This window comes from Oryzias latipes, chromosome 2 (assembly GCF_002234675.1).
Source record: "Oryzias latipes chromosome 2, ASM223467v1".
Classification (NCBI taxonomy): Eukaryota; Metazoa; Chordata; class Actinopteri; order Beloniformes; family Adrianichthyidae; genus Oryzias; species Oryzias latipes.
In genome coordinates this window covers 23,171,446-23,199,116 of record NC_019860.2, presented here as the reverse complement: position 1 = coordinate 23,199,116, position 27,671 = coordinate 23,171,446, and the positions used below count along the sequence as shown (strand labels likewise).

The 27,671-nt window shown below is 43.0% G+C and overlaps 2 protein-coding genes across 4 annotated transcripts; both read right to left on the bottom strand.

Annotated features, from left to right (window-relative positions):
• Positions 1-7,908: 7,908 nt before the first annotated feature.
• LOC101158509 (poliovirus receptor homolog) lies at positions 7,909-21,218 on the bottom strand. Of its 2 annotated transcripts, none has more exons than XM_011485575.3 (7): positions 21,101-21,218; positions 18,478-18,697; positions 17,518-17,835; positions 16,915-17,241; positions 16,002-16,286; positions 15,702-15,823; positions 7,909-8,631 (listed from the first exon to the last, which is right to left on the bottom strand). In XM_011485575.3, the coding sequence occupies exons 2-6, from the start codon at positions 18,545-18,547 to the stop codon at positions 15,705-15,707; spliced, it is 1,119 nt and encodes a 372-aa protein (XP_011483877.1). In that variant the 5' UTR covers positions 18,548-18,697; positions 21,101-21,218; the 3' UTR covers positions 7,909-8,631; positions 15,702-15,704. The 2 variants fall into 2 exon arrangements, with proteins under 2 accessions (XP_011483877.1, XP_004066667.1); XM_004066619.4 differs by having other exon boundaries at positions 15,722-15,823.
• Positions 21,219-22,531: 1,313 nt separating this feature from the next.
• LOC101168024 (OX-2 membrane glycoprotein) lies at positions 22,532-25,045 on the bottom strand. Of its 2 annotated transcripts, XM_023963752.1 has the most exons (7): positions 24,944-25,045; positions 23,645-23,983; positions 23,298-23,567; positions 23,190-23,228; positions 23,028-23,118; positions 22,926-22,956; positions 22,712-22,824 (listed from the first exon to the last, which is right to left on the bottom strand). In XM_023963752.1, the coding sequence occupies exons 1-6, from the start codon at positions 24,990-24,992 to the stop codon at positions 22,929-22,931; spliced, it is 816 nt and encodes a 271-aa protein (XP_023819520.1). In that variant the 5' UTR covers positions 24,993-25,045; the 3' UTR covers positions 22,712-22,824; positions 22,926-22,928. The 2 variants fall into 2 exon arrangements, with proteins under 2 accessions (XP_023819519.1, XP_023819520.1); XM_023963751.1 differs by lacking the exon at positions 22,926-22,956 and having other exon boundaries at positions 22,532-22,824.
• Positions 25,046-27,671: the final 2,626 nt, after the last annotated feature.

Below are 27,671 nucleotides of genomic sequence, written 5' to 3'. Positions count from 1 at the left end.
GGTTGTATGGGTCTTAGTGATGCCCGTGCACTTACACAGCTCCTTCACCACAGCGCTTTCAAAATTGCGCCCTTAGTCTGTGTGTAATTTTGCAGGGAAACCAAACCGACAGAAGAAATTTCTCCACAGTACTCTGGCCACCGTGGTGGCCTTTTGATCTTTGGTTGGATATGCTTGTGCGTAGCGTGAGAAGTGGTCTGTCTATGCCCCCCTTTGACTTTTCCAGAGCCAAAAAATCTACGCATATGAGCTCCATTGGGGCGCTGCTGTGAATGCTGACTAAGGTGGCCCTGACTCCTGTAGTTGGTGTCTTTCGAAGGCAGCACCTCTCACACTTCTCACACCAAGCCTTGATTTCTTGAAACATCTGTGGCCAGTGAAATCTCTCCCTGACCATCTGCACCGTCCTCTCAAGACCCAGATGTCCAGAGTCGTCATGGAGAGCCTTCTTGACAAATTCACGAAGCTTCTCTGGCAATACTAATTGCTCCACGACTCCCCTTTGGTGGTCCCGGATGCGGCGGTACATAATACCATCTCTTATAACTAACCTCTTCCACTCTTTTAAGAGAAGGAACAACCTGTCCACCGCCACTGAGCCTCTCATTGCGGCTTGGTTTCTGGTTCAGGCTCTTATAGTGCAGAACAGGACCAATAACAGGATCCTCCTTCTGCCCTGCACGGATCTCTTGTCTTGTAATGGCAGGCAATGACTCCATCCCCACGTCCCCGTAGGCCTCATTAGGTTCACGAGATTCACATTTAGGTTTCTCAGAGACCGGCATACTCTGATGTGTGGGGTCACGTGGGCCCTGTGTAGGTTCTTCCATGCCATGTCCGGGCTCACTAGGTCTCACCTGGTGGGGGCATGTTTGCAGAGCCTGAGTGACCTCCTGGTGGGACATCCGAGAGAGGGCATCAGCATTGGTATTGTTCTGCCCCCGCCTGTACTGGACATCAAAGTCAAAGGCAGCCAGTCGAGACACCCACCGCTGGCCTGTTGCATCCAGCTTTGCACTGGACATGACGTACTTCAGAGGGTTATTGTCTGTCTGGACTGAGAATCTACGTCCATAGAGGTGGTCATGGAATTTGTCTGTGATCGCCCATTTCAGCGCAAGGAACTCTAGTTTGTGTGCAGGATACCTAGTTTCAGCTGGGCTTAAACCTCTACTTGCAAAGGCTATGACCCTTTGAGTCCCAGCTTGGACCTGAACCAACACAGCGCCAAGCCCCTCCCCTGAGGCATCTGTCTGAAGGACAAATGGTAAGCTGTAATCTGGATAGCCAAGTACTGGAGCACTTGTGAGTTTTTCTTTCAGGGCCTGAAATGCCACCTCACACTCATCAGTCCATATGAATGGTGGGTCAGGTGCCAGGCTTTGCTTATTTCTTCGTTTTCTCATTCTGGGATCCCCGGATGTGAGGCGATATAAGAGCGCGGCCAGAGCAGAGTATCCACATACATATCGCCTATAATAGCCAGCAAAGCCAAGGAATTGCAACACCTCTTTGCGGTTTGTTGGCGTTACCCAGTCCTTAACGCGGCTAATCTTTTCTGGGTCTGTCCGGACCCCTTCAGAAGACACTAAGTGACCCAAATAGTGCACTTCCTTTCTCATGAGCTGGCATTTTGAGGGTTTGAGCTTAAGGCCATGCTCTAGGAGTCGACTGAACACCAGCTGCAGCCTCTCCAGATGCTCCTCAAATGTTTTAGAAAATATGATGAGGTCATCGAGATAAATCAATAGATGAGTAAAATTCAGATCTCCAAAGCAGCAGGTCATCAGTCTCTGGAAGGTGGAGGGGGCATTCTGCAACCCAAACGGCATTCGGTTGGCCTCAAACAGCCCCATAGGGGTGCTGAATGCAGTCTTGTGATTGTCGTGCTCTGCCACTTCCACCTGCCAATATCCAGAGGTGAGGTCAAGTGTGGAAAAGAATTTTGCCTGTCCCAGAGCTTCCAAAGCCTCCTCTATTCTAGGCAAAGGGAATGCGTCCCTCGTGCTGTAGGAATTTAGTTTCTGGTAATCAACACATAATCTCATTGAGCCATCTTTCTTGGTCACCACCACCACTGGTGAAGCATATGGACTCTTACTAGGCCTGATGACTCCTGCTGCCTCCATGTCTACCAACAACTTTCTCACATCTTGCCACTGGGATGGAGGAATTTTACAATAGGGGAGTCGAAAAGGCTTAGGATCAACCAGTAGGATATCGTGTTGCACAGTTTTTGTATGGCCATAGTCCATGGGATGCTGGGAGAACACACCAACATTCTTCTCTACCAGCTCTCTGAGGAGGGCACGCTGGTTCTCATTCTCAACTGCTGCTTTGCTTAGGTCTACTGCACAGCTTGACACCACCTGGTCCAGACACAAGCATGTTTCTCTGCACCCATCCTTACATTTTTTTTTGAAAAGTCTACAACACTGGCCACCAGGGAGACATTGGCCAGGTGTGTGTGGGATCTGATGGTGATGGGATGTGAGGATAGGTTCATCACTCTGACAGGGACACATCCCCTCTTTACATCTGCAAGAACTTTGGCAACCAAGAGGTTTTGGGGAAGCTGTATAGAAGAGTGGCAGTCAATCAGGGCTGTGTAGGTTTTTCTTTGTGGGCCTCTTTTGATCCTGCATTTAAGATCCATTTCTTTTCCCCCAGGAATGTGTATTTTACGGCCAGTGTATATGGCAGACCCCACCACGTCATCAATATCACAGCGCTCAGTGTTTCCAATCTCCAACAGGGAGGTGTACCACTCTGGGTGGCTCTCTTTCACCTGGTAAATGAACTGCTGGCCATAAGTTGCTTGGAGATGGCTTCTGGAGGCACGGAGAACATTGGTTCCCACAAGCAGAGGAACAGAGGCGCGATACTCAGAATCACTGACAACAAAAGCTGGCACTTTCTCAAATTCTTTTCCCAACACCTTCAAGTTAAGGTGTATGACACCATGGTAGGTTACATTCTGACCAGCTGCACCTACTATGAGTATCTTAGAGGGCTGCAGCTTCTGTTTCTGAAGGGTGGGGTGGTTGCACCAGTAGTTGTGGGTTATGCTAGTTATTTGGGAGCCAGAATCAATGAGCGCCCTGCACTTCATTCCATTGACTTCTACCTCCCCCTCATTTCTTGGGCCCACCAGGGGGGTGGTCTCTCCTGTAGCACCATCCCTGTTCACCTGCAAAATGGGGTCTTTTGGCTTGCCCATCGTCACCCCCGTGACGATGGGCTCTACTCTTTTAAACTATGAGCTGAGTGAGATGTGCTCTCCTCTGCATGAGTTGTGAGCTGAGGGTAGTGAGCCCATGTCTGATTGTGGTCTTGCAGCACTGCTCTGCAAACCCGGGCTATGTGTCCTTGTTTTCCACAACGGTAGCATGTGACAATTGGGGCCTGAGTTGTTGATACTGGAGGTGGATGGGCTCTTGGCAAGGTGACACGGGGTGGAGGAGTAATTCTTGCTTCAAGGTTGGTCAATCTGGTCATCTGCTCCTCTTGACAGAGAGCTAGTTTCTTTATCATCTCTGTTATCTCTGACCACTCTGATGTTGGATTAGTCTTTCCTTTCATCAGTTTTTAATTACAGTCGGGTGTCACCTGGACCTGAGTGTAGGTCCTCTTTGACTTGTGTAGTGACTGGAATTTTTTTGTTTCTTTTGTCAGATTTCTGAGCTCAGCTTGCAGCTCCCGGAAGCTCAAAAGCCTGGGTTTCATTGGAGCAATTCTCATGTACACATCTTCATCATTCAGTCCCCTTAGGAACTGTCTAGTGAGTTTACAATCCCGATCTGGGAATGGCTTACCGCCTCTTTGACTCTCCTCCACCGCCCTCAAAGTTGCCTCCAACGATATGGCATAGGAGCAAGCAGACTCCCCTGATCGCTGGCTACGTTCATAGAAGTCGGCCAGTGGGTCCAAAGACCCTTGTGTGTCGCCATATTGGTCATGGGGGGTAGATTCAAAATCAACTTCCTGGCTTCACCACTGAAATGACGTACCACCGTGGAAAAGCGCAGATGAAGGGGGAGCTCTATTGCTTCCAGGAGATATTGCATGTCACGAATCCAGTCTTCTACAAGCATCCTACTATCAGCATTACCATTGAAGACTTGGACATTTTTTACCTGATGAGTTTGCAAGAAACCACCATAAGCGGCTGGAGGGAGACTTGATGGCCCTGTGGCTCTTACTGGATCATATAGCGGTGTAGGCATATGAGCGGAGGGTGTGGACACCAGGGTGGGCTGAGTGACAGCATCAGGAGGTACACTAGCCTGGGGGGCATAAGACGGGTGCAAATGGACTGGAGTTTGGATGTGGGGAGGGACTGCGTGGGGAGATCCAAATCCATGGGTCACATTCAGAGAATTGGGCATAGCTGCAGTGGGCCCCTGTGCATTGTTGGCAAAAGAATACGGGGGGACTTGGGGGTTGTGGCCTGCTGCTTGGGACATGTTAAACTGGGAGGTTTGCCCCAGCTCTGCACCTTGGTATGTCAGCTCAGCTTGAGGGAAGTCATCATAGCTAGTGGGTACCTGGGATCTGGGCTGATAAACTTGTGTTGGGAAAGGATAGATTGTTGAGTGGTTCCTGGTGGGCTGCTGTATACTCTTTGAGTCTGGGAAGTTAAGACATGGGGGGGCCGGAGGTGGAAGGAAAGCTGTGCATGCTGGAAAGCTGTGCATGCTGGTCTGGGGCACTGGGTGTGTTGCATTTGAGGTTACAGCCAGTGTCATGGTGGATCCTTGAGCTGAAGCTGCACCCAGATCAGTATAGGGTGACAAAATGGGGGTTGCTGGGGTGAACTGTGTACAAAGTGTGGATTCTGTGGGCTGCCGAACTGGAGTTTGGAACTGCAATGGCTGGGTAGGGAGGAATTGGGTGGTTAGCTTTGACCTCACCGATGATCTGTTGGTGCCCGCCATTGCTCCTTCACTGAGGGGAGGGGTGTGTGTTGTCCTTGGCGAGCTGTAACTGCGATTTATCACCTGCCCTGGAATGGGTAGGGAGCCTGATATGGCTGCAGGAGAACCAGTCTCCTGTGGGGAGACTACACGGTCACTCATCATCTTCAAGTCTCTCTCCCTTCGATTTGGTTAGAAGAATAAAAATGTATGTACCTTCAACTATGGGTAGCCTAACGTACCCCAAGCTGTGTGCCAGCACAAAATTCAGAAAATTAGATAAATGTGTGATGATTCTTACATAATAATTCCCTCAAAAATAAAATTCACTCAAAATGTTATTACACAGCTGTATGTTTAGCACAAAAAAAAAACGAGAGATTAGTTATGTTTGCTTAAATGACGTCATCAGCACAATATTTCACACAGGAAAATAATAAAAAAATAAAAGTGTACCATTGAATTTGCTATAAAACTGCTGATAAATCCACGTTCTTACAACAAAACAAAAATTAATTTATCACAGAACACACTTTGATGGTGACTTTTCAATACCGTGGCGTTGTTAAAGCGTAAACTTCTTCGGTCTTGAAACACCACGATCCGGGTCATGGCACCAAAGATGTAACCCACTCCGTGCAGGATTCACACCTCTCTACCCCGAAGACTCTGCGTTGTGTTATTTGTAGTTGATTAGGGGTACCCAGTGAGGCAGGAGTCGGACACACGGTGATCAAGGTCGTGGCTCAGACTGCGCCGTTTATTTGGTATTGATGCTGACAATTCCACCTTCCAAACCATAAACGAACACTGAGGGAATTCGCGCCACACAGAGTAGTCAAGAACTCCAAATACGGTGTCCCGCGAGGGATACAATAGAAAACAAACCTGAACCCAGAGAGCTCATGCACCACAATAGCACCCCTGCTGACTCATTTAGGCTACTGCTTTACATATATGTTAAAAAAACACCTTAAATTTAGCCAATAGGAAATCGCTCCTTTCTGACATCCGCCTCTAGTGGTCATTTGAAGAACTGCAACAGTTGGTGTACAGATTTTCCTGTTTAGTGTAAAATGTGAGTTTTTGCTGGAGCTGAATGTGTTTTAAAAATACAAGTAATACTACTAGAATACTCTGCAATGTATATTAAAGGTTTTTTGGTACAAATGAGCAAAAATTAAACCAGAGTGAGAAAAAACAAGACGGATCGATTTAGACAAATAGAATAGAAATCCCCAATAGACATAGTTTATTTAAATCTGGAAAACCGTTCCTGTTAAAATGCACACATGACTAATTAAATATAATGTAAAAAAAAGAGATACCATCTTCCAGAAGGGAGCAGGTTGAGGCGTGAGGTGTTGGTCACCTTCTGCAGTCTCTGAGCAGCAGGAGGGCCAAACGCCAACGGCGAAGGTCAGGATGGTCGCCACTGTATCGGAAACTCCAAATCTTTATTTAAACACTGCAGTTCATCTCAGTTTTCTCCATAACATTCAGCCTTTGCACATCACCTGCAGTGTCACGGTCTCTGTGAGGATTTTGGGAATCAGTGACGTAGATATATTGTTACTTAGCCCTGAAGAGTAAATGAAGCATCTGAGGGATGGTTTTCTGTCACAAACTGCTAAAAGAAAAAAGATTAGCAGAAACTCTGCAGGCTTTTATTTTTGTCACCACAACAGGTGTGAGTTGGATGTTTCTAGAACTTAACAAGTCGTAAAGAGTTAATTATTTGGTTGGATTTTCCTTTGGGAACCACCAGCTAGAAGTAGTCTTAATTCTTTGCAGGCTTCGCTCAGAAATTATTCGAAGATCTTCATTTATCCCCCACCAACTTTTAGTCGATTCCATCAGCCCTACATCACCTGATGATGCAGGGCTGGTCATGTGACTCGTCCAATCCGCTGCCAGATTCCCGTTAGTGTGATGCAGGATTCACCCCATCCTGAAAAGCTGCAGCTATTTATGTTTGTTTTATATTCCTACTAGCTAAATTAAAAAAGTGAATGGGGTGGGGGGGTGCTAGAGTGAACTGTAGCGGCTTTCAGGGATGTTTGTGGGTTAGAAACCCCTCTTCTGCACTGATTAGATGATTAGATCTCTTTTCAGATTAAGGAAGCAGCGGTTAATGAAGACTGAAACCATCCGACTCTGAAAGCAAAAAAAGGAAAAAATCTGAGGGTAAGTTTCACAAAGGAAACAAACCAACTTTTATTTTGTAAAAGGAAATAAAAACACTACATTTTAGAAAAATTTGCTGCCAAAAAAAAAGTATTTTAAGGCCAACTTTAAAGAAGTCAGAGCAGATCCTGCCTGGCTCATGGGCCGCAACAAAACGCAGCTTCAGACACTCAAACCCCCCCGTGGTAATATATAACCCACGTGAGCCAAATTATCAGCCTCAACTGTAATCTGCTGTAATCTGTGGTTTTAGTCGAGTTGAAGGAGAAGGGTGCATTTTTATGAGTGCAGAGGCGGAGGCGACGGTTGGACGAGGCTGCCACCTAGTGGTGATGCAAGGAAGTTTATCATTTTTCAGCATCAAGCCAAAATGTTAGCTTCAATTAAGATAAAATAAACCAAAACAAAAATATATCATAGCACATAGGGTTTACTCAATAAAAGCTAAAAATCTGAGCAACTCCTTTATTACAATTCAAGGATTTAACCAATTTGGCCGCTGTTTTGTATTTATATGTCTCGTTTCTATTTTTTAAGCTGCTGTTAATTTTTGCAACAAAAAATGGTCAAACTAACTATAAAAGCCAAGTTCTTTAGGGGAAAAAAAAACAAAAGAGACTTTATGTGATCATATTATCACACTGCAACTACACTTTTAAAGAAACACAAACCTGTGAACCTGAAACCAATTTTTAAATAAAGATTTATTTAAAAGTTAAAAAACTTTTAGCTGATTAGCTAGCTTAAAAATGTAATGACATGCAACCCTTTGAGCCCTTAAAACAACAAAAGCACATAAAAAAAATTCATTTCTTAGGATTATTTATTAATAATTTTACTTTAAAAATACCTTTATATTTACACACACATACACATGAGTGCAGCAGGAGCTGGAGGCGGTTAAAGTCTAAAACGTGTTCTTCAGTGCAGTGACGGTGTGGCGGCAAGTCTGCAGCAGCTGCACAAACAGGCGTTTCTACAGACGTGTTCGCCTTTCAGCACGTAGAAAACCTTTCCTACGCTGGTGGAAACCACAAAGACCCCCGCCCGCCCGCCCCGCTGAGTCCCACTCACTAAAATAAACATAACGCTGTTTCCACGTACAGTGACTTACAGTAATGGTGAACTGAACCCGAATCGGGTTTTCCTCTTTCAAAAGGAAAACTATCATTTGTTGGATTCCTTCTCCTCCGAGTGACCATAGGTGCGTTCTCAGGTGAGTCTGCTTTAGCGTCAACACCTCAAGTGTCTCCAGAGAGTCTCTGCTCCGTCAGAGGAGCACTTTGGTTCTTCTCGGTGTGCTTCTGGAGGAGATCAGTCCACATTTCCACTCACCTGTGAGGAGTTTGGCCACGCCTCTCACAGAGTGATGTCACAGTGTCTAGTCTTCACACGGTGGGGTTTCTAGCATTAAAAATGTGTTTTTAAGTGTCCAGAAGTCTCCACAGAGCCAATCCTGCTGAGGGGACGGTTCTGAGCAGCCGGGTCACATCTCCACCAGACCTTCATGGAGGCAGAACCGATCAGTCTGGACAGAAACAGAAGGACACGGAGGGTCAGTCTGGAAGATTCTAGCCTGAACTCAAATACAATGTGAAGAAAATAGTGGTTCATCAGTCTTTCCAGTAGGGCTGGGCGATTATCGATTTTATTGATTCATTGGAATTTGTTCTTTTGGATGATTTAGTTTTGGGGATAAATCTTATTTGGTCAAAACAAACAAACATCTATAAGTGACAAACAGAGGCAAAAATTTAAGATTCTGGAGATAATTAAAAAAAAAAAAAAAGAAAAGAAAAATCCGGCCAGCAAAAGCTTGAGACCATAAAACGATAAGATTCTGACCATCGATGAGATAAAAGAAGAAATACTTTTATAATTTTACACTTTTTAAAAACAAAAAATACACTTTTTAAATCCAGAAAAGAATTTCTGATAAAAAACATTTATTTAATGAAACATAAACAACTGTAGTTTTAATAATTGAGATGGAGGGATCCTCAGGTGTTTCCCCTAAAAAACTGGGGAGTGGTTTTCACTTCTGCAACCTTCCAGACGTTTTAGGCGGAGAGGTCAAAAGGTCACAGGTTAGTCACTACACTGACACTTCCAAAAACTGCGCAACTTGACTGCAAACGATGACGGCGGGGGGGGGGGGGGGGGAACCACACCCCGCTGGTAGTCAGAAGACCACACCTTAGGTGGAACCATTGACTGTATAAGAGAACTGGACCGAGTGACTCCTCCCCCTTGGTGTTCCACACAGGAACTATTCATTAGACTTTTAAAGAGAAATAAACAGCTATTACTATTATTATTCGATTCTTGCTCCATTTTCTTCATAATCCTAATTTTTTCAAGTTATAAACTGACCGGATGCCTTAACCTTCACTGTGCGTCCAATGGCTGCGTGTTTTGGACGTAGAATCAAAAACTTGCGTATCGATGCACACTTGCGCGAGTTTTGAACCTGGACACCCGAAACGTGCATATTAGCACATTTACACAGACTATTTACTGGAAGTGGCCGCTTGAACACGGGTTTACGACCCCGGTGTGAACGCAGCATCACTCACTCCAGTTCTCACATACAGTCAACGGTTCCATGCTAAAAAAAAAAAAGTGTTGGGCCCCCCCCCCCCTGCTTTGGACAGTTTTTATAACGTAAACAAAGATTGGGATTGGTTTATTTAGAGAAAACTAAAAAAGCTTCATGTAAATGAGTAACTCCGGTTTCTTTTAACAGAAAGTTATTGGGTTAAAATTTTAATTACAAAGCTGCTTTTAAACATTTATAATCCAAAGGATCTGAACAAACATTTCCACTAACGTGTTTTTAGGTACACAAAAGCAAACAGGACTACGGATAAATGTGAGACTTTTTCTTTTAACAAAATTCCTTTTAAACAAAAAGTAAAACCTTCAACCTTTCAGCCTTCAGTGATGAGTAAACGTGCCTTCAGAGCAGTTTCATCGCCGCAAATGACAGTGCTGGGAAAAAAAAGCCGCTGAATTCCTGATCAGGTGACCATGAAAAGGTTCAGATAGTTTCACTGAATCTCAGCCCAAACCGCAGCTTTTTAAAACTCTTATAGTGAACTGCAGCTTTAGAAGAAAAAGTCAAAATAGATTTGAGTTTCCCAACATAGAGCATCACAGTCATGGTTGTGTCACTGAAATGCCACAGCAGCAAACATCCTTATGCAAGCCCGTGCACGTTTGTAAAGGCCTCGCCACGTGCACAAACTCTACGGGCCACTCCTAAAACAAAGACTTGTTTAAACAGTCGCTGAACTTTGTGGAAGAAAATAAACAAACCAGAGGATTTTCTGCAACTGGCCAGCAGGTGGCGCCCCCTCCCCGCACTCCAACATCTGATCTCCGTCATATTGATGAGGCTTTGCAGATACAAGCAGAGTAGAAAAGGAAAGCTCTTCTGGAGGGAAAACCTCCCTCCGCTCTGCTCCCCGCCGCTTGGCCGGAAGCGCCGCCAGAAATAGAGCCGTCGCCGTTTTACTGGAAGAACTCTTCCCCGTCTTCAAGAGGCAAGTCTCGGATTAGAAAGAGGCTTGTCGGAGGCCACACTATGGTCTGACCCCGAACCCAGAGGCCACAGCTCTGAAACAGGCTCTTCTTCTGAGAGAAACGGCGTCCAGCAACAGTTTAGAGACAATGAAGGACACAATTATGCAGATGAATCAACAAATGTCTCCTTTGTTCCCCTAATATTAACACAATTCCACACTCTGTTCATACCAGGTATGATGTCAAAGGGGAAAAAGTTTCACCCATTTTTTCCTGTTTTCCAACATGCAACATTTAGAGTTTCAGTTAAAAACTAATAAAAGCTTATTTCTACTAAATCAATTCATTATGAATGTATTTAAGGAGTTTAACTTCTAGGAATGCCACAATTCTGTTTAATTAAATTAAGCTTTTCGTTATTCTGACTTGCTTATTAGCAAATTACAACAAAGATCTTCCCCGTTGTTTTTGTTGTTTTCTAATATTAAACTCGAATATTGACAAAAAAAAGAAAAAAAATGTCATTTTATGAAAGAGAAGCCCAATTTTTTCATTTCAGAAACGATCTCCTGCTTTTTTTTTTATTATAAATCCCTTCAATAAATACACAATTAGAAAGCTATAAAACTCTTCAATAGTTTATCGGTTTACCTGGATAAATGCCTTTATTTCTTTTTATTTTATTTTAATACGTTTTTTTATTGCTTCTTTTTGTTGGGTTTTATGTCTATGTTTTATTTATTTTTATTAGTTATTACATTATATTGTTTTCATCTTCTGATTGTTTCATACATTGTAAAATCCTACACTTCCTTATGTTTTTGGATTTGAATGATCCAAATGAAAGCGTCAAAAAATTAAGACAATAAAAAAACTGGTGGGTTTTAGTGACATCTAGTGGTAAAAGCTGAGAACTGCAAATAAACTCATGAAAAACTGAAGTGATCTGATCCACTTGAAGAGTTTAACTCTTTTGTTGTAAAGATATAATTAAATGTTTGAGGTTTTTGTGCTTTAAAGACACAAAAACACAACCTATCGACCTTAAACTTTCACTAAATAAAAGACGGCTCGACAGTTTGAGCCATTTGTCAACGTATTCTAGAAAAACCTGCAACTGCAAAAACGTCATTTTAGTTACTGTTAACGTCTTAGACTTCAAACAAAAAAAAATGTACATAAAAGCTTGGAAATCCGGAGAAAAAAAACAGAACTGGTCAGAATGAAACACTGGAACATCCGCTTTAGGACTAATACGGACAGAAACCAAAATGTTCATGGATGAAACCAAACACTTCCTGACATCAAACATCTGCTGGAAGTTTCCCGTTACCCTTAGATGTTGACCAGCTCGCCTACATATGTGGGATGAAACATTTTACTGAGGTCCAAACCACACGAGGAATCCAAATATTACAGAACAAACAGAAGCTCTGTCTGTGACTGACAGACATCCACCCGTCTGCTCTGCAGAAATCTGCATCCCGTCACAATAAAAGCCTTATTCCCAGCACAAACCACCCAAGCTGCCAGCAGAAATGACAGCGACGGTTCACAGAGAACAGAGAGAGGGGGGGGACGTTGTTATGAAGCGGGCAAGCTCTCAACCGTCCCCTCATCTGGGCCCCCGGTGTCAGTCGTATGGCTCAGGCCAAAAGGATTAGACTGAGAGAGAGGCTCCTTTCTCCAGGCTGGTAACCCCAGACAATCAGAGCTGCTTAGTATTCTGTCCTGAGCAGAAACGAGGAAACGTCCCGCTACATCAAGCTTTCACAACGTCCCATTCTGAGGGGGGGGGTTTCTGCTTCAAAAACAACCATCAATCGCAGAGACAAAGTGTCAAAACTGTGACCAAAACAGGGTTGTAAGTCACCAGCTGGATGGAGACCTTTCTGCTGGTTTTTGGAGGAGGAGGAGCTCCAAACTCCTCACTCTGAATCAATGAGGAACTTCCTTCTTATCGCGTAAAAACAAATGAATTCATCTGTGGGCTTATCAAACCGTTTCCCCTCCTTTGTGTTCTTTGAAAAGTCGACTTTTTCCTAACAAAAAACACACAGAGGCGAGCCAACGTCTACCTGCGAGGGAAAAGGGACGGGAAACGGTTTCCAGAGGAAAGGTGTTCACTGGAATCTTTTCACAGAGCTTCCTGGAAGGCGGGGGCTGCCGCTTCACGGTTCTGCGCTCCAGCTAACACAACAAACTTAACACTTGGGAGAAAGAAATTTGTCTGACCGCACAAAAAAAAAAAAAAAGAAATTCCTGCTGAATGCAGGATCTGTAAGTGACATCACTGTTCGTCACCTGAGATTAAAAAAAAAAGATGGAGATAAAGCTTTTCTAGTAAAACATTCCTTCTGGTTCTAGATGAAGATTACATCTCCTTGGTTTGCTTTTCCCTTTCCTGTCATTTCAGAAATCCAGACCCCTCCCACCTACTGGTCCTATTTAAAACTCCTAACTCTCTACGGTCGTCTTTGCAGCTGCCTTCACTGGTCTTTGGCCAAACCACCACCAGCTTTCAGTAGCTCCCGTCTCATTCCACCACAATTCCTCTGAGGGCTTCCTCCACAAATCATCATTTAAAAGTGATCAAATGCGCGCTCAGGGTTTCTTTTTTTGTCCTCCACTCATTTAAAGCTGGAGAAAATGTGGAGAAACATCAAACAAGCTTGAAAGAAAATGTAAATATTGCTGCAAAAGGATGACAGAAGAGGGACCTGCTGAATCTCTTGCAGGGTTGCTGGAGCCTATCCCAGCGACTGTGGGGTGATGGGGGGAGGGTAATCAGCCTGTCACGCACAAACACACAGCTAAGAGACAGCCTAGAAACAAAAAGAAAGCTACGAAAAATGTGTTTGGACTGTTGGAGGAAGCCAAGAAGAACATGCAAGCTCCACACGGAAATGACTTAGCAGGGATTTGAACCTGAGTGCTAACCACTACACCACAGTGCAGCTCCAGTTATGAGACTACAGACGAGAGAAGACTCACTTTCTTCTCGTTGGATTATGCTAAAAAACACATTTACAGTTTAGTGAAATACAGCAAAGCTTCCCTTCTGGTTTTGAATTATTGTTTTTAATGGTTTTGGTGTTTTAAAAGCATTTATTGCATCTTTCCGTAATCATTTAAGTGGATTTCAGATTTAAAAAATTCCTCGTTAGAATCGTTGAGTCTCCAAATAAGTGAAATAAACTGAAGTATTCTGATTTTATTCACTATAGTTCTAATAAAATCTAAAAAGTACCAGAATTCATTTTTTTTTCTGACAGATTTTGTTCATTTTTAGGACAAAACATCAGAATAAACTGCTGCTGTGATCTTCAGACATCCCCTCTTCCTTCTTTTACCGTTTATCAGAGTAATCTTTTTTATTTTCTAAACTTTAATATTGTATTAATTGCCACTCTGAGTGAAAACGCAGGAACAGAAATGCGTCCATTGAACCTGAAGTCCTGCTTTGGTTCATCAAGTCCCTGAATATTTTTAGTGTTTATGCAACCAGAGACCGTGACGTGCCCTCAGAACTTGGCCGCCACAGCGGGAAGCAGGAGAGACGCCGACCCGCGTATCCGCTGGACACGCCCCCTTCCCTGGATAGGAATAAACCGAGTCCACAAGGCCGAGTCGGGGAAAGGAAAAAGCCTCCTGCAGGAGATAAATGTTCTGTCCTCCTGTTCTCGTTCATGCTGACATTTGGGCTTTTCTCTTAAACTTTGCCTCACGTCGTTAACACTTTGTTTTCTTTTAGATAAGAGACCTGAAAAAGAAACTTAGACTCATCAATCTGTTCCTTTCAGCCAAAACAAAAAAAATCGTTAAAACCTTTTTACTTTTTGGTTTATTAGCTGAAAAATTGTGAGTTTGAGGAAAATCGTTTTCAGATTTTGCGTCAAAGTTCAGTAACACCTCGTAAAGATTTTTCAGAAAAACAAATATCTGCATTTTTGACATGTTGGCTGCTAAAAATCTGTAACAGTTTGTGTTGCAGAGATGCAACAATTTCTTGTGCAGAAAATTCAAGTTGAATAAAACAATATGGTCCTTGCAGTCAGTGACTGCTGCTGCAGGCCATAATAATCGTAAATTGAGGCTGCGAGCGGCGTCGGCCCACCCTCCCCATCGGCCTTGGCCTCCCCGGTCAGATCTGCAAATGGCTGCTTTTCTGTGATTTTATCTCCATAGCAACCATTTAACTTTTTGGTCGCCTGAGGGCGACGGGAAGATCTATGTAACATTTAGAAGAATCGGCAAAATACATTTTTGAATTCCCTTGGCAACAGAGTTTTTTTTGTTAAACACATTTCAAATAGGGTCATATCGAATGTCAAATCCTTTTGTTCAGCTTGAGCAAAGGATTTGTGTATTACATTTTCACAATGTTTCAGTACACAAATGGGTGACCGCTAGGAGAGCGCCACTATAGCAAACTCGCCACACCAAAGCCGTTCAACATTTACAAATTTTTAAACCAAGCCCCCCCCCCTCTCGAGGTGTTTGGAGGCCATCGATGGTTACAAAAGGAAATCTTTCTCGGGAGGAATTTAAGGTAGTGGCCTCCTTTCAACAAAACATAAAATCTGATCCCAAAACATGAAAATCCCTGGAATTTGACACTTTAGTCTCCGTAGATTTTGAGACATTTCAGCCCCGTTATTCTTTTTTGACGGTTTCACCAGCTGTGAGGTCATCGCTCTTAAAACTTTAGGGAGTTTTTGAGTTTGAGGTACAATTTAGGTTGAAATTTGCAGAAAGAAGGAGGAATATTGCAAAACGATCTGGTTCCTGTGGTCCAGGACAGAATCAAAGAAGGAAAAGTTTCACTTTTCTGTAAGAATCGACTCATTTTAGTGTCTCAGTTCTGATGTGGACTTTTCATTAAAATATTTTAGGTCACTCCCTCTTTTTTCTCCCCTTTTCATATTCAGGTGTTTCCTCGTTCTCTAAATGGAAAGTGATTCATGTATTTAACATTAATGTCACACAAATAAGATTTAAGTCATAACTTCCTGGAAAAATTGTGAAGTCATTGTGTTACTTTCTGTCTTTTATTTTGAAATAGAAATCCACCGTTCAGACGCTGGACTTGCCTTGGGTGCAGATGAAGCACTTGCAGAGACACACGCACAGACACAGGAGGAGAACCGCCGCCACGCCGCACACCGAAAGGAGGACGATGATGGCCGGGCACACTGCGGCACAAAAACACGGTTCATGAGTGAAAGCGTGACGTAAACGACCACGTCTGGACTACACATGTGAAGCAATGAAGCTGCTCTGCTGCAGGAATAACCGGTCCCTCAATTACCTGGACTAAAATAAAAAATGCCCCAAAAAAAGGGGGGCGTGGCCTCTGTTTAGCCGTCTCACCGTCTGAGTCCAGCATCAGTATCAGCGGCTTCTCCAGCCCCGGGTGACGGACCACACATTTGACCGCCATGTCGCCCAGCAGCCCCGACTGGAAGAGCAGCGTGCTGGTCACCGTGGTCGTGCCGTCGCCGTGCTCGTAGGCCGAGGAAACGGGCACCCCTAACGTGCGGTTCTCGTCGCCGACCTCCCACGTGATCTCGGCGGGCGGGCGAGACTGGGCAGTGCAGTTGGCCTCGGTGACGCCGGGGGATGACACCGCGTGGGTCAGCTGGGGTTGGGGTAGAACTGGAAGAGATGCGGGTGGATTAGAGACAGAACCTCTGAGGAGCAGAACCTGAAACCGAGCGGATCTTTGGTTCCAGTGGAAGATAAGCTTATTGGAGCAGCAAGAACCCAAACCCTCTCAGGGTCGGCGCCCCCAATTAATCACCACTTTACCCTCAGCTTCAACCCCCTCCTTTATTAGGAGGGGCCGGCCACTCTAAAGTCCTCATCCTGACATTGTGTTTGTGTGGGGCGGGGCTAAGCGCTGGCAGGACCATTTCCCTTTCCCGCGCTGTCAAGGAAACACACATGCACACTTTCTGTCTGCGCACGGCAAACGCACAAGTGAGACCGACTGTACTGACGCACAATTGATGCAGAGGTCAGGGGGAACAAAAATGATCAAAAAGTTGCAGGAATGTTTTTAAAAAGTATCATTTTCCATATTTTTTGTAATATAAGTTGCGTATTTTTTGCAAATTCACCAAAAAAGTATTTTAGGATGACTGTTTACATCATTGACATTCAGACTGTTGCTGAACCACATCAGGGTTCACTTGCAGGCAAACGGACCTCTAGTGTCATGTGGAACGGAATTTGATCGTTCGGACAGGAATGAGCCATGGATGCTTAGGTGACCGAGTCTCACCGTAGACGGAGAGGCAGGCCGTGGAGCTCCTGGTTCCGTCCGGGTAGGTGTGAAACTGGCAGGTGTAGCAGGCCTCGTCCTCCGTGCGGACGCTCAGGACGGTCAGCCGGCTGTCTCCCAGCGTGGGACTCAGCCGGACTCGATCCCTGAACGGCTCGGGCGTGTGGTGGCCTCTCTTGGAGTAGGACGCCACGGTGGTGCTGTCGCCCTGCTCGCTCGTCTTGGTCCACAGCACCTGGCTGACCCGCTCGGGGAGGCTGTACCAGCAGGAGAGGGAGACGGGTTTCCCGCTGACGGCCGTCCGGTTCCCCTCCAGGTGCACTTTACCTGTTAAAGAACCAAGTTCTGTTTGATTCCAAAAGCCCCTTTGAGCTGCATTTACAGGGTAATCTGACTATAAAGGCGTGTGGGGGCAGTAAAAATGCACGGGTGCACATTTAACAGCAACAGGAAGGGAAGCTGCTTTTTGTCCTGCTAATCTCAGCTCTGCCCTTGGAGGAAAACAGTCTGTCTCCAATCAGCAGAAAGCGTGAAACTGTGTGAACCCGACGCACAAACACAAAGCGGGCTTTGTCTTTGGAAGAACACAAAAGCTGAACCCACCAGTGACGCTGATGCAGGTCGAGCCCTCCTGACTCCCGGAGGGGTAGACGTCAAAGACGCAGCGGTAACAGCCGCCGTCGTCGGGCCGCACCCTCCTGATGGTGATGGAGCTGGCGTTTCGGGGGGAGGAGGTGAGCTGCACGTGGGCTTGGCTGTGGCTGATGCGGGCCGGGGGCTCGTAGGTCAGGAGAGGCACCTTGTGCCTGTTCAGCCAACGCACTTGGTGGACGACTTCCCCGGTCGCCAGGGAGATGTTGCAGGTGAGCGAGGCAGCGCTGCCCGCCTCAACCGTCAGGCTGCCCGCCGTTTTGACTTCACCTGACAGAAGACACGCCGTCAGTGACTCCCCCACAGGAAAATCAGAACTATGAATCTGACTTTTAGACATAATTAGTAAGTTTACTTAATTAATAGTCTCAAATTTACAGATTCATTTTAAACATTTTATTTAAAATGTATATTTTTTTGTTCAGAAAACGAGTTTTTACAGAAGTAGTTGGAGCTTGTATCGATAAAATTATTAATTTTTAAATTAAAAATGAGGTCAAAGATGTTCGACAGAATTTAGATTTATTTTTTCAACATATTATCAATTCATACCGTTTTTAATCATACTTCAAGTCTTTTTTCAGGATTTTACAAGCACCAATCTGCATTTTAAGCCTTAAAAGTTAATAAAAAACACACATTTTAAAGCCTTTTTTCTTTAAAGATGACATCCCTGCAAAAACCTTAAGAAAAATGCTGTTTCAGCAATCAAAAGTGAAGAAACTTAACCTTTTTGGGCTGCAGCAGCACCAAAACCATAAAAAATGTGTTTAACTCAAGCCTTGTTTGGTAAAACAGAAATTCCTTCCTTGCAAAGTTGGAAAAATTGTAAACAAACGGCGTTAGCAACCACAGCTTGAAGTTTGAGTGACGACTTGAACAGAAATCCACATTAAAAGCTCTCCGGCTTACATAGAGCTGCAGAGATTCCTGCAGCAACGATCCACAGCAGCAGACACGGGTGGGGGGAGCGTCCACACATCGCACATCCAGCTGCAGGCAAACACCAGCCCGCGTCTACAAACAACGAGGCCACAGATGCAGAACAAGAGGCGCTGCGGCGCAGACAGACGCGTCAGCGGTCGGGGGGTACAGCGGCCGGTCACTGACTGGTCATTTCACTGACACCAAGCTGCAAACGGAGAGGAGGACAACAGCCGTGATGGACGTTTCAGCACAGCAACAGATGACACGTGAATACTTCATCAAAAAGAAAACATCCGTTCATTCAAGGTTTATGGAAGTTCATTTGTGTTGCTGGTTTGGTTTTGGGTTCAGAACGTTTAGGGTTAGTCTGAGGTCACAGAGGTTCTGACAGACCCAATGTGTTCTGGATGAGAACCTGGAAGAACCAGGTTCTCATCCGGGTCCAGAGGATACTTCACCGTGTTGTCAATGCGTAAAATAAATGAATAAAGAAATAAAAAGTTGAATCTTTTACCTAAATACTTGTATTACTTTATAAAGATTTATTTAACATTTGGGTAAAATATTTACTTTAATTTGTTGATACTTTACCAATAAAGGTTTAGATTGAACCGGGCGGTGATGAAAAATGTAAATGTAAAAAAATTTAACGGCTCGTTGATTCCAATAAATCCAGAGTTTATCAATTTATTTGTCATTTATAGAAGTTTACTAATTAAAGATTTGAAAGGAAAACAGAACTTCAGCACTAAAGTTTATGTTTGAATACAAATCTGAAAATTATCTTTTCAGCTGCAAAATAAGACTTTGTTTTTCTCTTTGAAAAGAACTTTTCAGTACTGACAAAAGTATTTGAGGAAAATACAATTAATTTTTGCATTTTAAGAAAAACTACCGTAATATTCAGCTGCATCCATCTCTGCTTTTTAAGGTTTTTTAAAAAAAAATCTTTTATTACCATCTTGAACAAACCATGTCCCCTTCATGGCTTATTCATTATGTCTATGTTTTTATAGTAAATTGTTTACATTAATCTGGAGTAATTCAGGTCTTTTATCCGCTTTAAAATCTGCTTTACTTCAGGTTTAAAAAGGATCAAACAAAGCTTTTCTATCCATATTTTTCCAGCAGGAGCATAAATGTGTCCACTATTATTCTCATGGTAACGTGTCAGCATCAACATCACCACCTGGGGTCTAGTAAATACTATTTACAAGGAAGCCCACAGCATGGGGGAACTGCTAATTATCCAGCAGCCAAACAAGCTGCCATCAGAGTCTAGACAGCACCGAAAGCTGAGATTTCCAAACCTACGCGTCAAAGGATTTAGAGGCCGGATCTGGAGGCAAGGTGGGAAAAGGTGGCCTTAGTCATTCTGCTGGAGATAAGCTGAGAGCAAACAGGTCCAAGGCTGGGCTGCAGATCTTAAATCAGGTTTCCACATCCTGGACATGAAGGGAGTTTTGGTTTGCAGCTCGGCTTTGATCAGACTTAACAACACAGATCAGGTCCGGTGTAGGTACCGGATGTTCTCGGGTTGCCGGATGTTCTCGGGGTCCTTCAGGGTCCTTCAAATGAGTTATATCACTAGAGGAGACATCACGTGGTTCCTCGTGGGAGGAGAGCACCGCCATCTTGGTGAGGTCAAGTTTTGAAGACCAAATCACTTTTATAACATATAATAAAGAGCTCTGTTTTTGCTTTCAATCACTTCATTATATGAAAAACAAGAATGGCTTGAAATTGCTTAGTTTTGTTCAGAAATACAAACTTCACGAGTACCCCTAACTTAACTAGTATTAGACTACTTAGATTTTTTCTATGTTCCTTTATTTTATTTTACTTATGTTTTTATTTATTTGTGTGTTATGTTCATTGTTTCTTTTTTCCCCTCTATTCTTTATTTTCTATGTCAATATTTTATATTTGGCAATGGTGACTGATCTTCGAGGCAATATTGATTACATCGTTATTGTTCGTTGTTAACGTTAATGTCATTGTTAATGTATGATACCGCAATTGTCAATAAAGTTTTTTAAAAACTTAGTGACGTTAACTCATTGGTCGTGGCAACTTACAGCCAATCAAATAGTGTGACGTCATCATTGATCGAAGGACCCCGAAGGACCCCGAGAACATCCGGCAACCCGAGAACATCCGGTACCCACACCGGACCTCAGAGCTTTACAGTCTTCTCTGTGGTTTATTTATGGTGCCAACCATGTGGCTTCAAACCAGCAGCCTGCTGCTCCTGTCAGGGCAGCAGTGAACCAGATTTCTGTCTGCATCAACCAGCTGCTCCAACAAAAACCTTAATTCAGCTGTGAGCCTTAATTATTTGAAGAAAATAAATATGAGCTAAAATATGTTTAATTTAATTTAAAACGTCTTATTTAAAATATTTGAACCAGAAAAATATTTAAAATACCTCAACTAATTATAATATGTTCATATTTTTAATAAATACACCAAAAACTGCCCAAAACTACCTCGCCGGCTAATTTTAACAAAAATCCAAAACAAAACAAATAATAAAGTTTTCGATTATTTTTAACAATTTTAAAATGACAGACTTTTTATTTTTTTTGTTCAAATCGTTAAAACTTACCTGCTGGCAGGTATTTGTGTCCAAACAGCAGTTATTTTCCCCCACAGATATGTTCACAGAGCAGCAGGTTCCTTCAGACTGAAACTGCTCCGCCGAGAGAAGAAGCTTTTAAGCTAAATCTGATTAACCGCCTCCAGCAAACCGGAAGCAACGGCGACCCCTTCCGGCGGAAGTGTCGAACTGCAGTCTGGAGTTTGAGCGGGAGTCAAAACGGGGTGAAATTATGCATTAAATTTAATCACAATATTTGGTTAAAATTTATGATAAAAAAAAGTAATGCCTTTTTTTTTTTTGGGGGGGGGGGGTTCTATATAAACCTATTAAAACAAAGAAGTTAAATTTTTTACATTTTTTGGTGTTTTTTTTGTGTGAAAAAGAAAGTTTTGTTTTTTTACAGTTCTGAAAGAAGAAAAAAACAACAAAAAACTTTCAAAAAAAATATCAAAAAAACAAAATAAAAGTTTGTTTATTTCATAAAGCATAGATATTATGTCAAAAAGCAAAAATACGAATATTTTTGAAAAATTAGAAATTATTTCTATTACACCTAAATACATTTTTAAAAATTAAGAAGAAAATAACAAGTTTTAATAACTTTAAATCCAATACATTAAAAAAAACTAAAAAACAGATTTTAAAATGCTTGAATTAAAAATCCAGCATCTTCACTGCCTCTTACTTATCTTGTGTTTATATTTAGACAGATTGGTGATAAGTGATTCAAGAATGTCAGTGTTTTAGCTTCTTAAATGTACTTTTTTGGGGCATAAACTCTCCTAAATTTTTGGGATCATTGTGAAAATGTCTCATCTTTCAATGAAGAGAAATTCTCATTAACCGGTTTTCATTATATATGAGGTAAAAGTCACTAAAAGCATATATTAAAATAAAAAAGCTTAAAATGTCATTGTAAAACTTATTTTTTTATGTTCTTAAAGGTGGTTTAAACATACCAGAAATTCTCAGTTTAGCTAAAAATAAAAAAATGTATACCGTTTAATTCAGTAGGTCCTGATAATTTTGAGGTTACAGTGACATCTAGTGTTTTTTTGAAAAAATGTGAATCCAGTTAACAATTGAAAAAATAAATAAATAAATAAGACAAATCTTTTTATTTACCAGTACACGGTATACATTTTCAAATTAACATTTTATTTAAATAACAGAATTTTTAAGTCTCAAAATGACAGAAAGTACAAAAAAATGTATAAAACCCCTAAAAAAAAACCATCAATAAAAAAACAGTTTTCCAATGACTTATAGGTAAAAGTACAGTTGGAGGTAGAGCGTTTAGCCACCAAGACCCTGTTTTATGGATTTAGTTCCCAGCTCATGGAAGAGAGGCCGACTCCGTTTCTACATTCAAAGTTAGACTGAAAACATTCCTCTGTGGACAGGATTATTGTCAGACTAGATAATATTCAGAGAATTTTTAACTTAATGTTAATGTCTTTAAATTAAACTTAATAACAATAACAGATAGTTGGCTGCTAGTAATTTTGAAGCTGGGGAAGCTATGGTCCACTGGGGTTCTGTCCTATTGAATTCTGGGTTCATGATAGTTTTGATTTTAGGTTTTACTTTTCAATTACCGGTAAGAAGCCAATTGAGACGACTGTTGTTGTGAATTTTGACTATATGAATAAAATTTAATTGAAATATTTGAGTCACAGTCTTGATTGTACTTGGTCGTTTTCTCTTCTGTCTTTGAAGGTCGTTCAGTTCTGTAACAAAGATAGATGGAGTTAAGATAGAAACTATTTAAAGACTAAAAAGTGAGAAGTGTCTTTGCAGGTCAGGACTGATAGAAAGGATGGAGTCTTACTTTTTATGTCCAGCATTCCCCCCAAAATGACCTAAAAGGTGATAAAAACACGTTAGCACACAAACAGACACAGATGTGATCAGCTCTGATGGACAGAAATACCTTTTCTGTGAATGACGCCTCCACATGTAGAAGATCAGGGCAGAGATTAAAACTGTTCCCATCATCACTGCTGTCAATACTAGAGCCACTCCTCCAGAAAAAAGAAGCTCAATCAGATGTTGATTCAAACAGAGAAGCACCAACATCACAGCAGGAACTTACTGCCACGGCCGTGAACAGATCCGGGTTCCACATCCAGACCTGATGGAAGAAGCTCCAACATCAGAACCACACAGAATCCATCCTCCTAAACTTGAAAGAGTTTCTCACCATGAAGGAGCAGAGACGCCTTCAACTGAGGACCAGAGAAGACTGCAGCTGAACATCCAACCCGAGTGCTGTTGGAGCCCAGACCTGACAGCACAGCTGCTGCGGTGACGGTGATGGTGTTGTTGTGGTTGACGGTGTGCTTGTGGGAGGAGTTGAGGTGTTGTTGTCCCACCGTCAGAGTGAGGGTGGGAGCAGGTCTGCCTGTGGCCGAGCAGATCACCACGGACTCTGAGTCTGAAGCTCTGACGTGCAGCACCGGCGGATGCAGCTCTGCCAAAAAAAAAAACCACACACATGTGAAGAACGGCGAGGGAGGAGCTGACACCGACATGCTGGCAGCTTTTTACCGTAGACTTGGAGGCAGGTTCTTCCTTTCAAAGCCCCTTCAGGGTCTGCGTTGAACAAACAGAGAAAACATCCTCCGTCCTCCTCTGAAACGTTCCTCACAATGATGGAGCTGTTCTGCATCCCAAAGCTGCTGATGAGGACTTTTCCTTTGAATCTAGGAACCACTCGTTCTCCATGATCCACGCTGTAAGATCCTATGTTTTCCTCTACTCCCGATACAATTTTCTGCCACGTGATTTGAAGGACGTCTTTAGGTTGAGTGAGCTGACAGCTGAGATGAGCTTCTCCTCCAGCTGCTGCCGTCACAGTCTGCTGTGTTTGAACCACGGATGTCTCACCTGCAGGAGCACGGAGGAAAAAGAAACACATTTAGTCCAAGTGAACCATCATTGCAAACAGTCACATAGAAAGAACACATTTTGTCTGCAAGCGTTGAAATCCGACAATCTGGGGAAAAAATCCCTTTGCAGAGAAAAATGTCAACATTTAACTTCTAATGAACCTATTTTAAGAATTAAGCAAAGAGGGAAAATGCTAAATGGTGTATCTTAAAGCGCTTCACAGTCACTGTCCTTTTCACTCATGCACACACACACTAATAGCAGCTCCACTGCAGGACACTGGCACCAGCTTATGCCCATCAGGAGCAACATGGGGTTCAGTGTCTTGCCAAGTAATACTTCAACACACGTGCATGTAGATGGCAACAGAATAACGGGACACTGTTGCCCTTGAAGTTGAACGGGTGTCTCTGTTCCACAGACAGAACAGGAAGCACTGACGGTTCTGCCGTTGACCCCGGCACTTCTTATCTGGCAATGCATGCAGAGGTTTCACTTTTCAATCGCTGCAGCAAGCGAACACTGCACAATACAATGTTCATGTATATATGCAATCCAGTTAATGCATAATCAAAGAGCAAAAAAATATGATGGAATCCCGGATCACCTCCAAACTAGAACATTTCAAAGTAAGTCTGTGTGAGTGGGAAAAAAACTTACAAATGCATAGTTACTAAATGCAAACTTTGACACCAGACACGAGCATCTGTAAAGTTTCTTATGAGTTTTCTGGGGTGGCTGTTGTGAAAAGGTAGAGCGGTCGACCTTTGGTGGAAAGTAAGTTCACAGACAGAAGTGTGTTCCCTGCCCTGCATGCCCACCATGTGTACAAAGCCCATTGAGACGGCTGTTGTCGTGAATTTGGGATATACAAATAAATAGGATTGAAATATTTCTAGACAAAATTTAAGAACAAAAGAATTGTCTGCATTGCAAAAAAAACATGATTTCACCCACCTTTTGATACAAAGAACAAAAGTAAAATATAAATACGAGACGTTCCCATGACCGCCGAAAGTTTCAAATTTCTTCTTATTCTACTACTACCACTACTTCCGGTGGAGTAAATAGCGGGGACCCAATGACAAAATTCAATACCGCCACCTAGTGGGGGACCCTTGTTTTTCGCGGGGGTTACTTACGTTCCAAAAAGAACCCGTGATAGGCAAAATCCGTGAAGTAGAAACCTCTATTTTTTAAAAAGGATTATACAATTAAAAACTCTATTATACATTAAAAAGAAAGAACAAACCATTTTACAGGCTCGAGTATTTTTTGTACTACGACGGAGTTTTAGGGCCACCAAAAAAAAAAAAAAAAGTAAAATTACGACTTTTTTTCTCGTAAATGTACGAGAAAAAAGTCATAGATTAACAAAAAGAAAACACCGAAGTTGTCCGTTCATCGGAGCATCGCTTGTTGAAGATGACAGATGTGGAGCCTTTTGTGAAGCTTTATTTCCAGATAAATATAGGTTTAAAACAAAAAGATTCTGAACCTTTGGCGACTCAAAATCAGATTATTGTCAGTGGAGCCGGTTTTCCGGGGTTCAGTGTCAGTAAAGCGGAATTTCATCTGTAAAATAAGGAGCTCAGAGACACGTTTGGGTGCAGAGGATCGCTGCAGCTTTTATTCTCCTTTTCATTCACAAACCCTGAAGTTCATCTGTCACCTTACGTCATGAACCTGTCATCAGATCCGAACACCAATGCGGAAGTAAACGTCCCGTTATATCATTAAACAACAAAGATGAATGAAAATAGTCTGTTATATTAGCATTAGAACGTTGAAAATGCCAAAAAAGTGCTCCTCCTTGGACGGAAGCGTCACACAAACGTAGAGATCTTGTTTTTGGTGGAGGAAGAAAGGATTGAAGTGGAAAGCTGCAGCCGGGACACCGATGGCTTCGGGCCAGTGGCGGTTCTACCCTGAATTACTCCCCGGGCGAGACCCTCCTCTGGCGCCCCCCCCCCCCCCCCCCCAATAAAGTCACTTTGTCCGTTTATTGTAACTGAAACTAAGAAATTGATATAAAAAAAAGATGTTTATCAGAATTCTGCACTGCATTATAACAGTTATCGGAACATAAAAAAAAGGCTATCAGCATGGCAAAAATACAGTTAGGAAATATTTAATCAAACACAAATAAATAATCTAAAATAAATATTATAAACTACAAATCACACTAATAACACACTAGAATAAATGTAACTGCAGCACTAAGAACAGAAAACACTAACTAAAACCTAACCTTTGTGGCCTTCCTTGATGCAAGCTTGTCAATAACGTCATCATATGAAATCTGCTCCCCCCCTGAATGATTGATACTAACAACAGCAGGTTAGTGAGTTGCTCCTGAGACTTTGGTGACCTCAGGTATGACTTGATCAACTGGAGTTTTGAAAAGCTAACTGCAGCAGCAGTTAGCTGCAGCAGCAGCTGCTGCAGCTAACTGCAGCAGCTGCTGCTGCTGCAGCTGCAGCAGCAGCAGCAGCAGCAGCTGCAGCTGCAGCAGCAGCCGCATGCTACCATCACAGCTTATTTAACATTATGAACTAATATACAACAGTAAAACACAACAAAAACTTTGATAAGCAGAGCAGACAGACACACGAATCATAACTAATGTTACAAGTTAAGGCAGAGCAAACACTTAAGAAGAAAATCTTAAAAATGACGTTATTTACAATATGTGGGCCTACTTCAGTTTTGGTCATGATAGACCAAACAAGAGATTTTTCCTCTGCAACGTTGTTGTTGTTGGAGGGCAGGTAGCATTCGAATTTAGAAAACGTGCATCTAGCTATGCGATAATACCCTTTTCTTTGTCTCTTTTCTCCTCTTCTTCTCTTTTCTTTCTAAATTGGGCACCAGCTTTGACCTTTTTTTCTCCATATTTCAGATGTTTTTGCATTTAGCATAAATGTCCTGACATAGGTATCAAGTCTGTCGACTAAACCAACTGTCATCTTAGTGAAAACATTGTTTTGTTTTCCCATTTTTATTTGGGCATTTCACACAAAAATAACCAAAAAAGCATGATTTTTTTATACCTTTTTTATACCCGAAGCCCCCCCCCTTCGTCACACATTTCCAGCAGGAGCGCGTGCAGCTGCACCCAGGGGCACCAATTCGCTACATGGCGGCGCAGTTTTTATGTTTTCAGCAAGCACTGAGCCCTGGCCTGTGACCGTCGCACCCCTGGAAGAAGATCCAGCCAGGTTTTGCGCTCCCTGCTCGCCTCTTAACCTGCAACCTTCACCCCGCGCCCCCTCCCTTCTCCTTCTTCACCCCGCGCCCCCTCCCTTCTCCTTCTTCACCCCGCGCCCCCTCCCTTCTCCCTCTTCACCCCGCGCCCCCTCCCTTCTCCTTCTCACACACATTTGCGTGTACTTCTCAAAGACAGGAGGGAGCGCAGGGCGGGGCGGGGGCGCCGCCAGGTTTCAGGCTGTTACAAACTCTGTGATATAAAAAAACCAATAGTGGTGCATAAAGTATTTTACAAGGGCTGAGCCGCTGGCGCCGCCCCTCCGTCATTTTTCCGCCCCGGGCGATCGCCCGTATGGCCCGTGCCTAAAACCGCTACTGCTTCGGGCTGCAGGGATCCTGCAAAACCACCCATCAATGAACAAAACTTTAATAAAGTGTAAATCAAACAAATGAGCTTCCAGATATTTGGAACGTT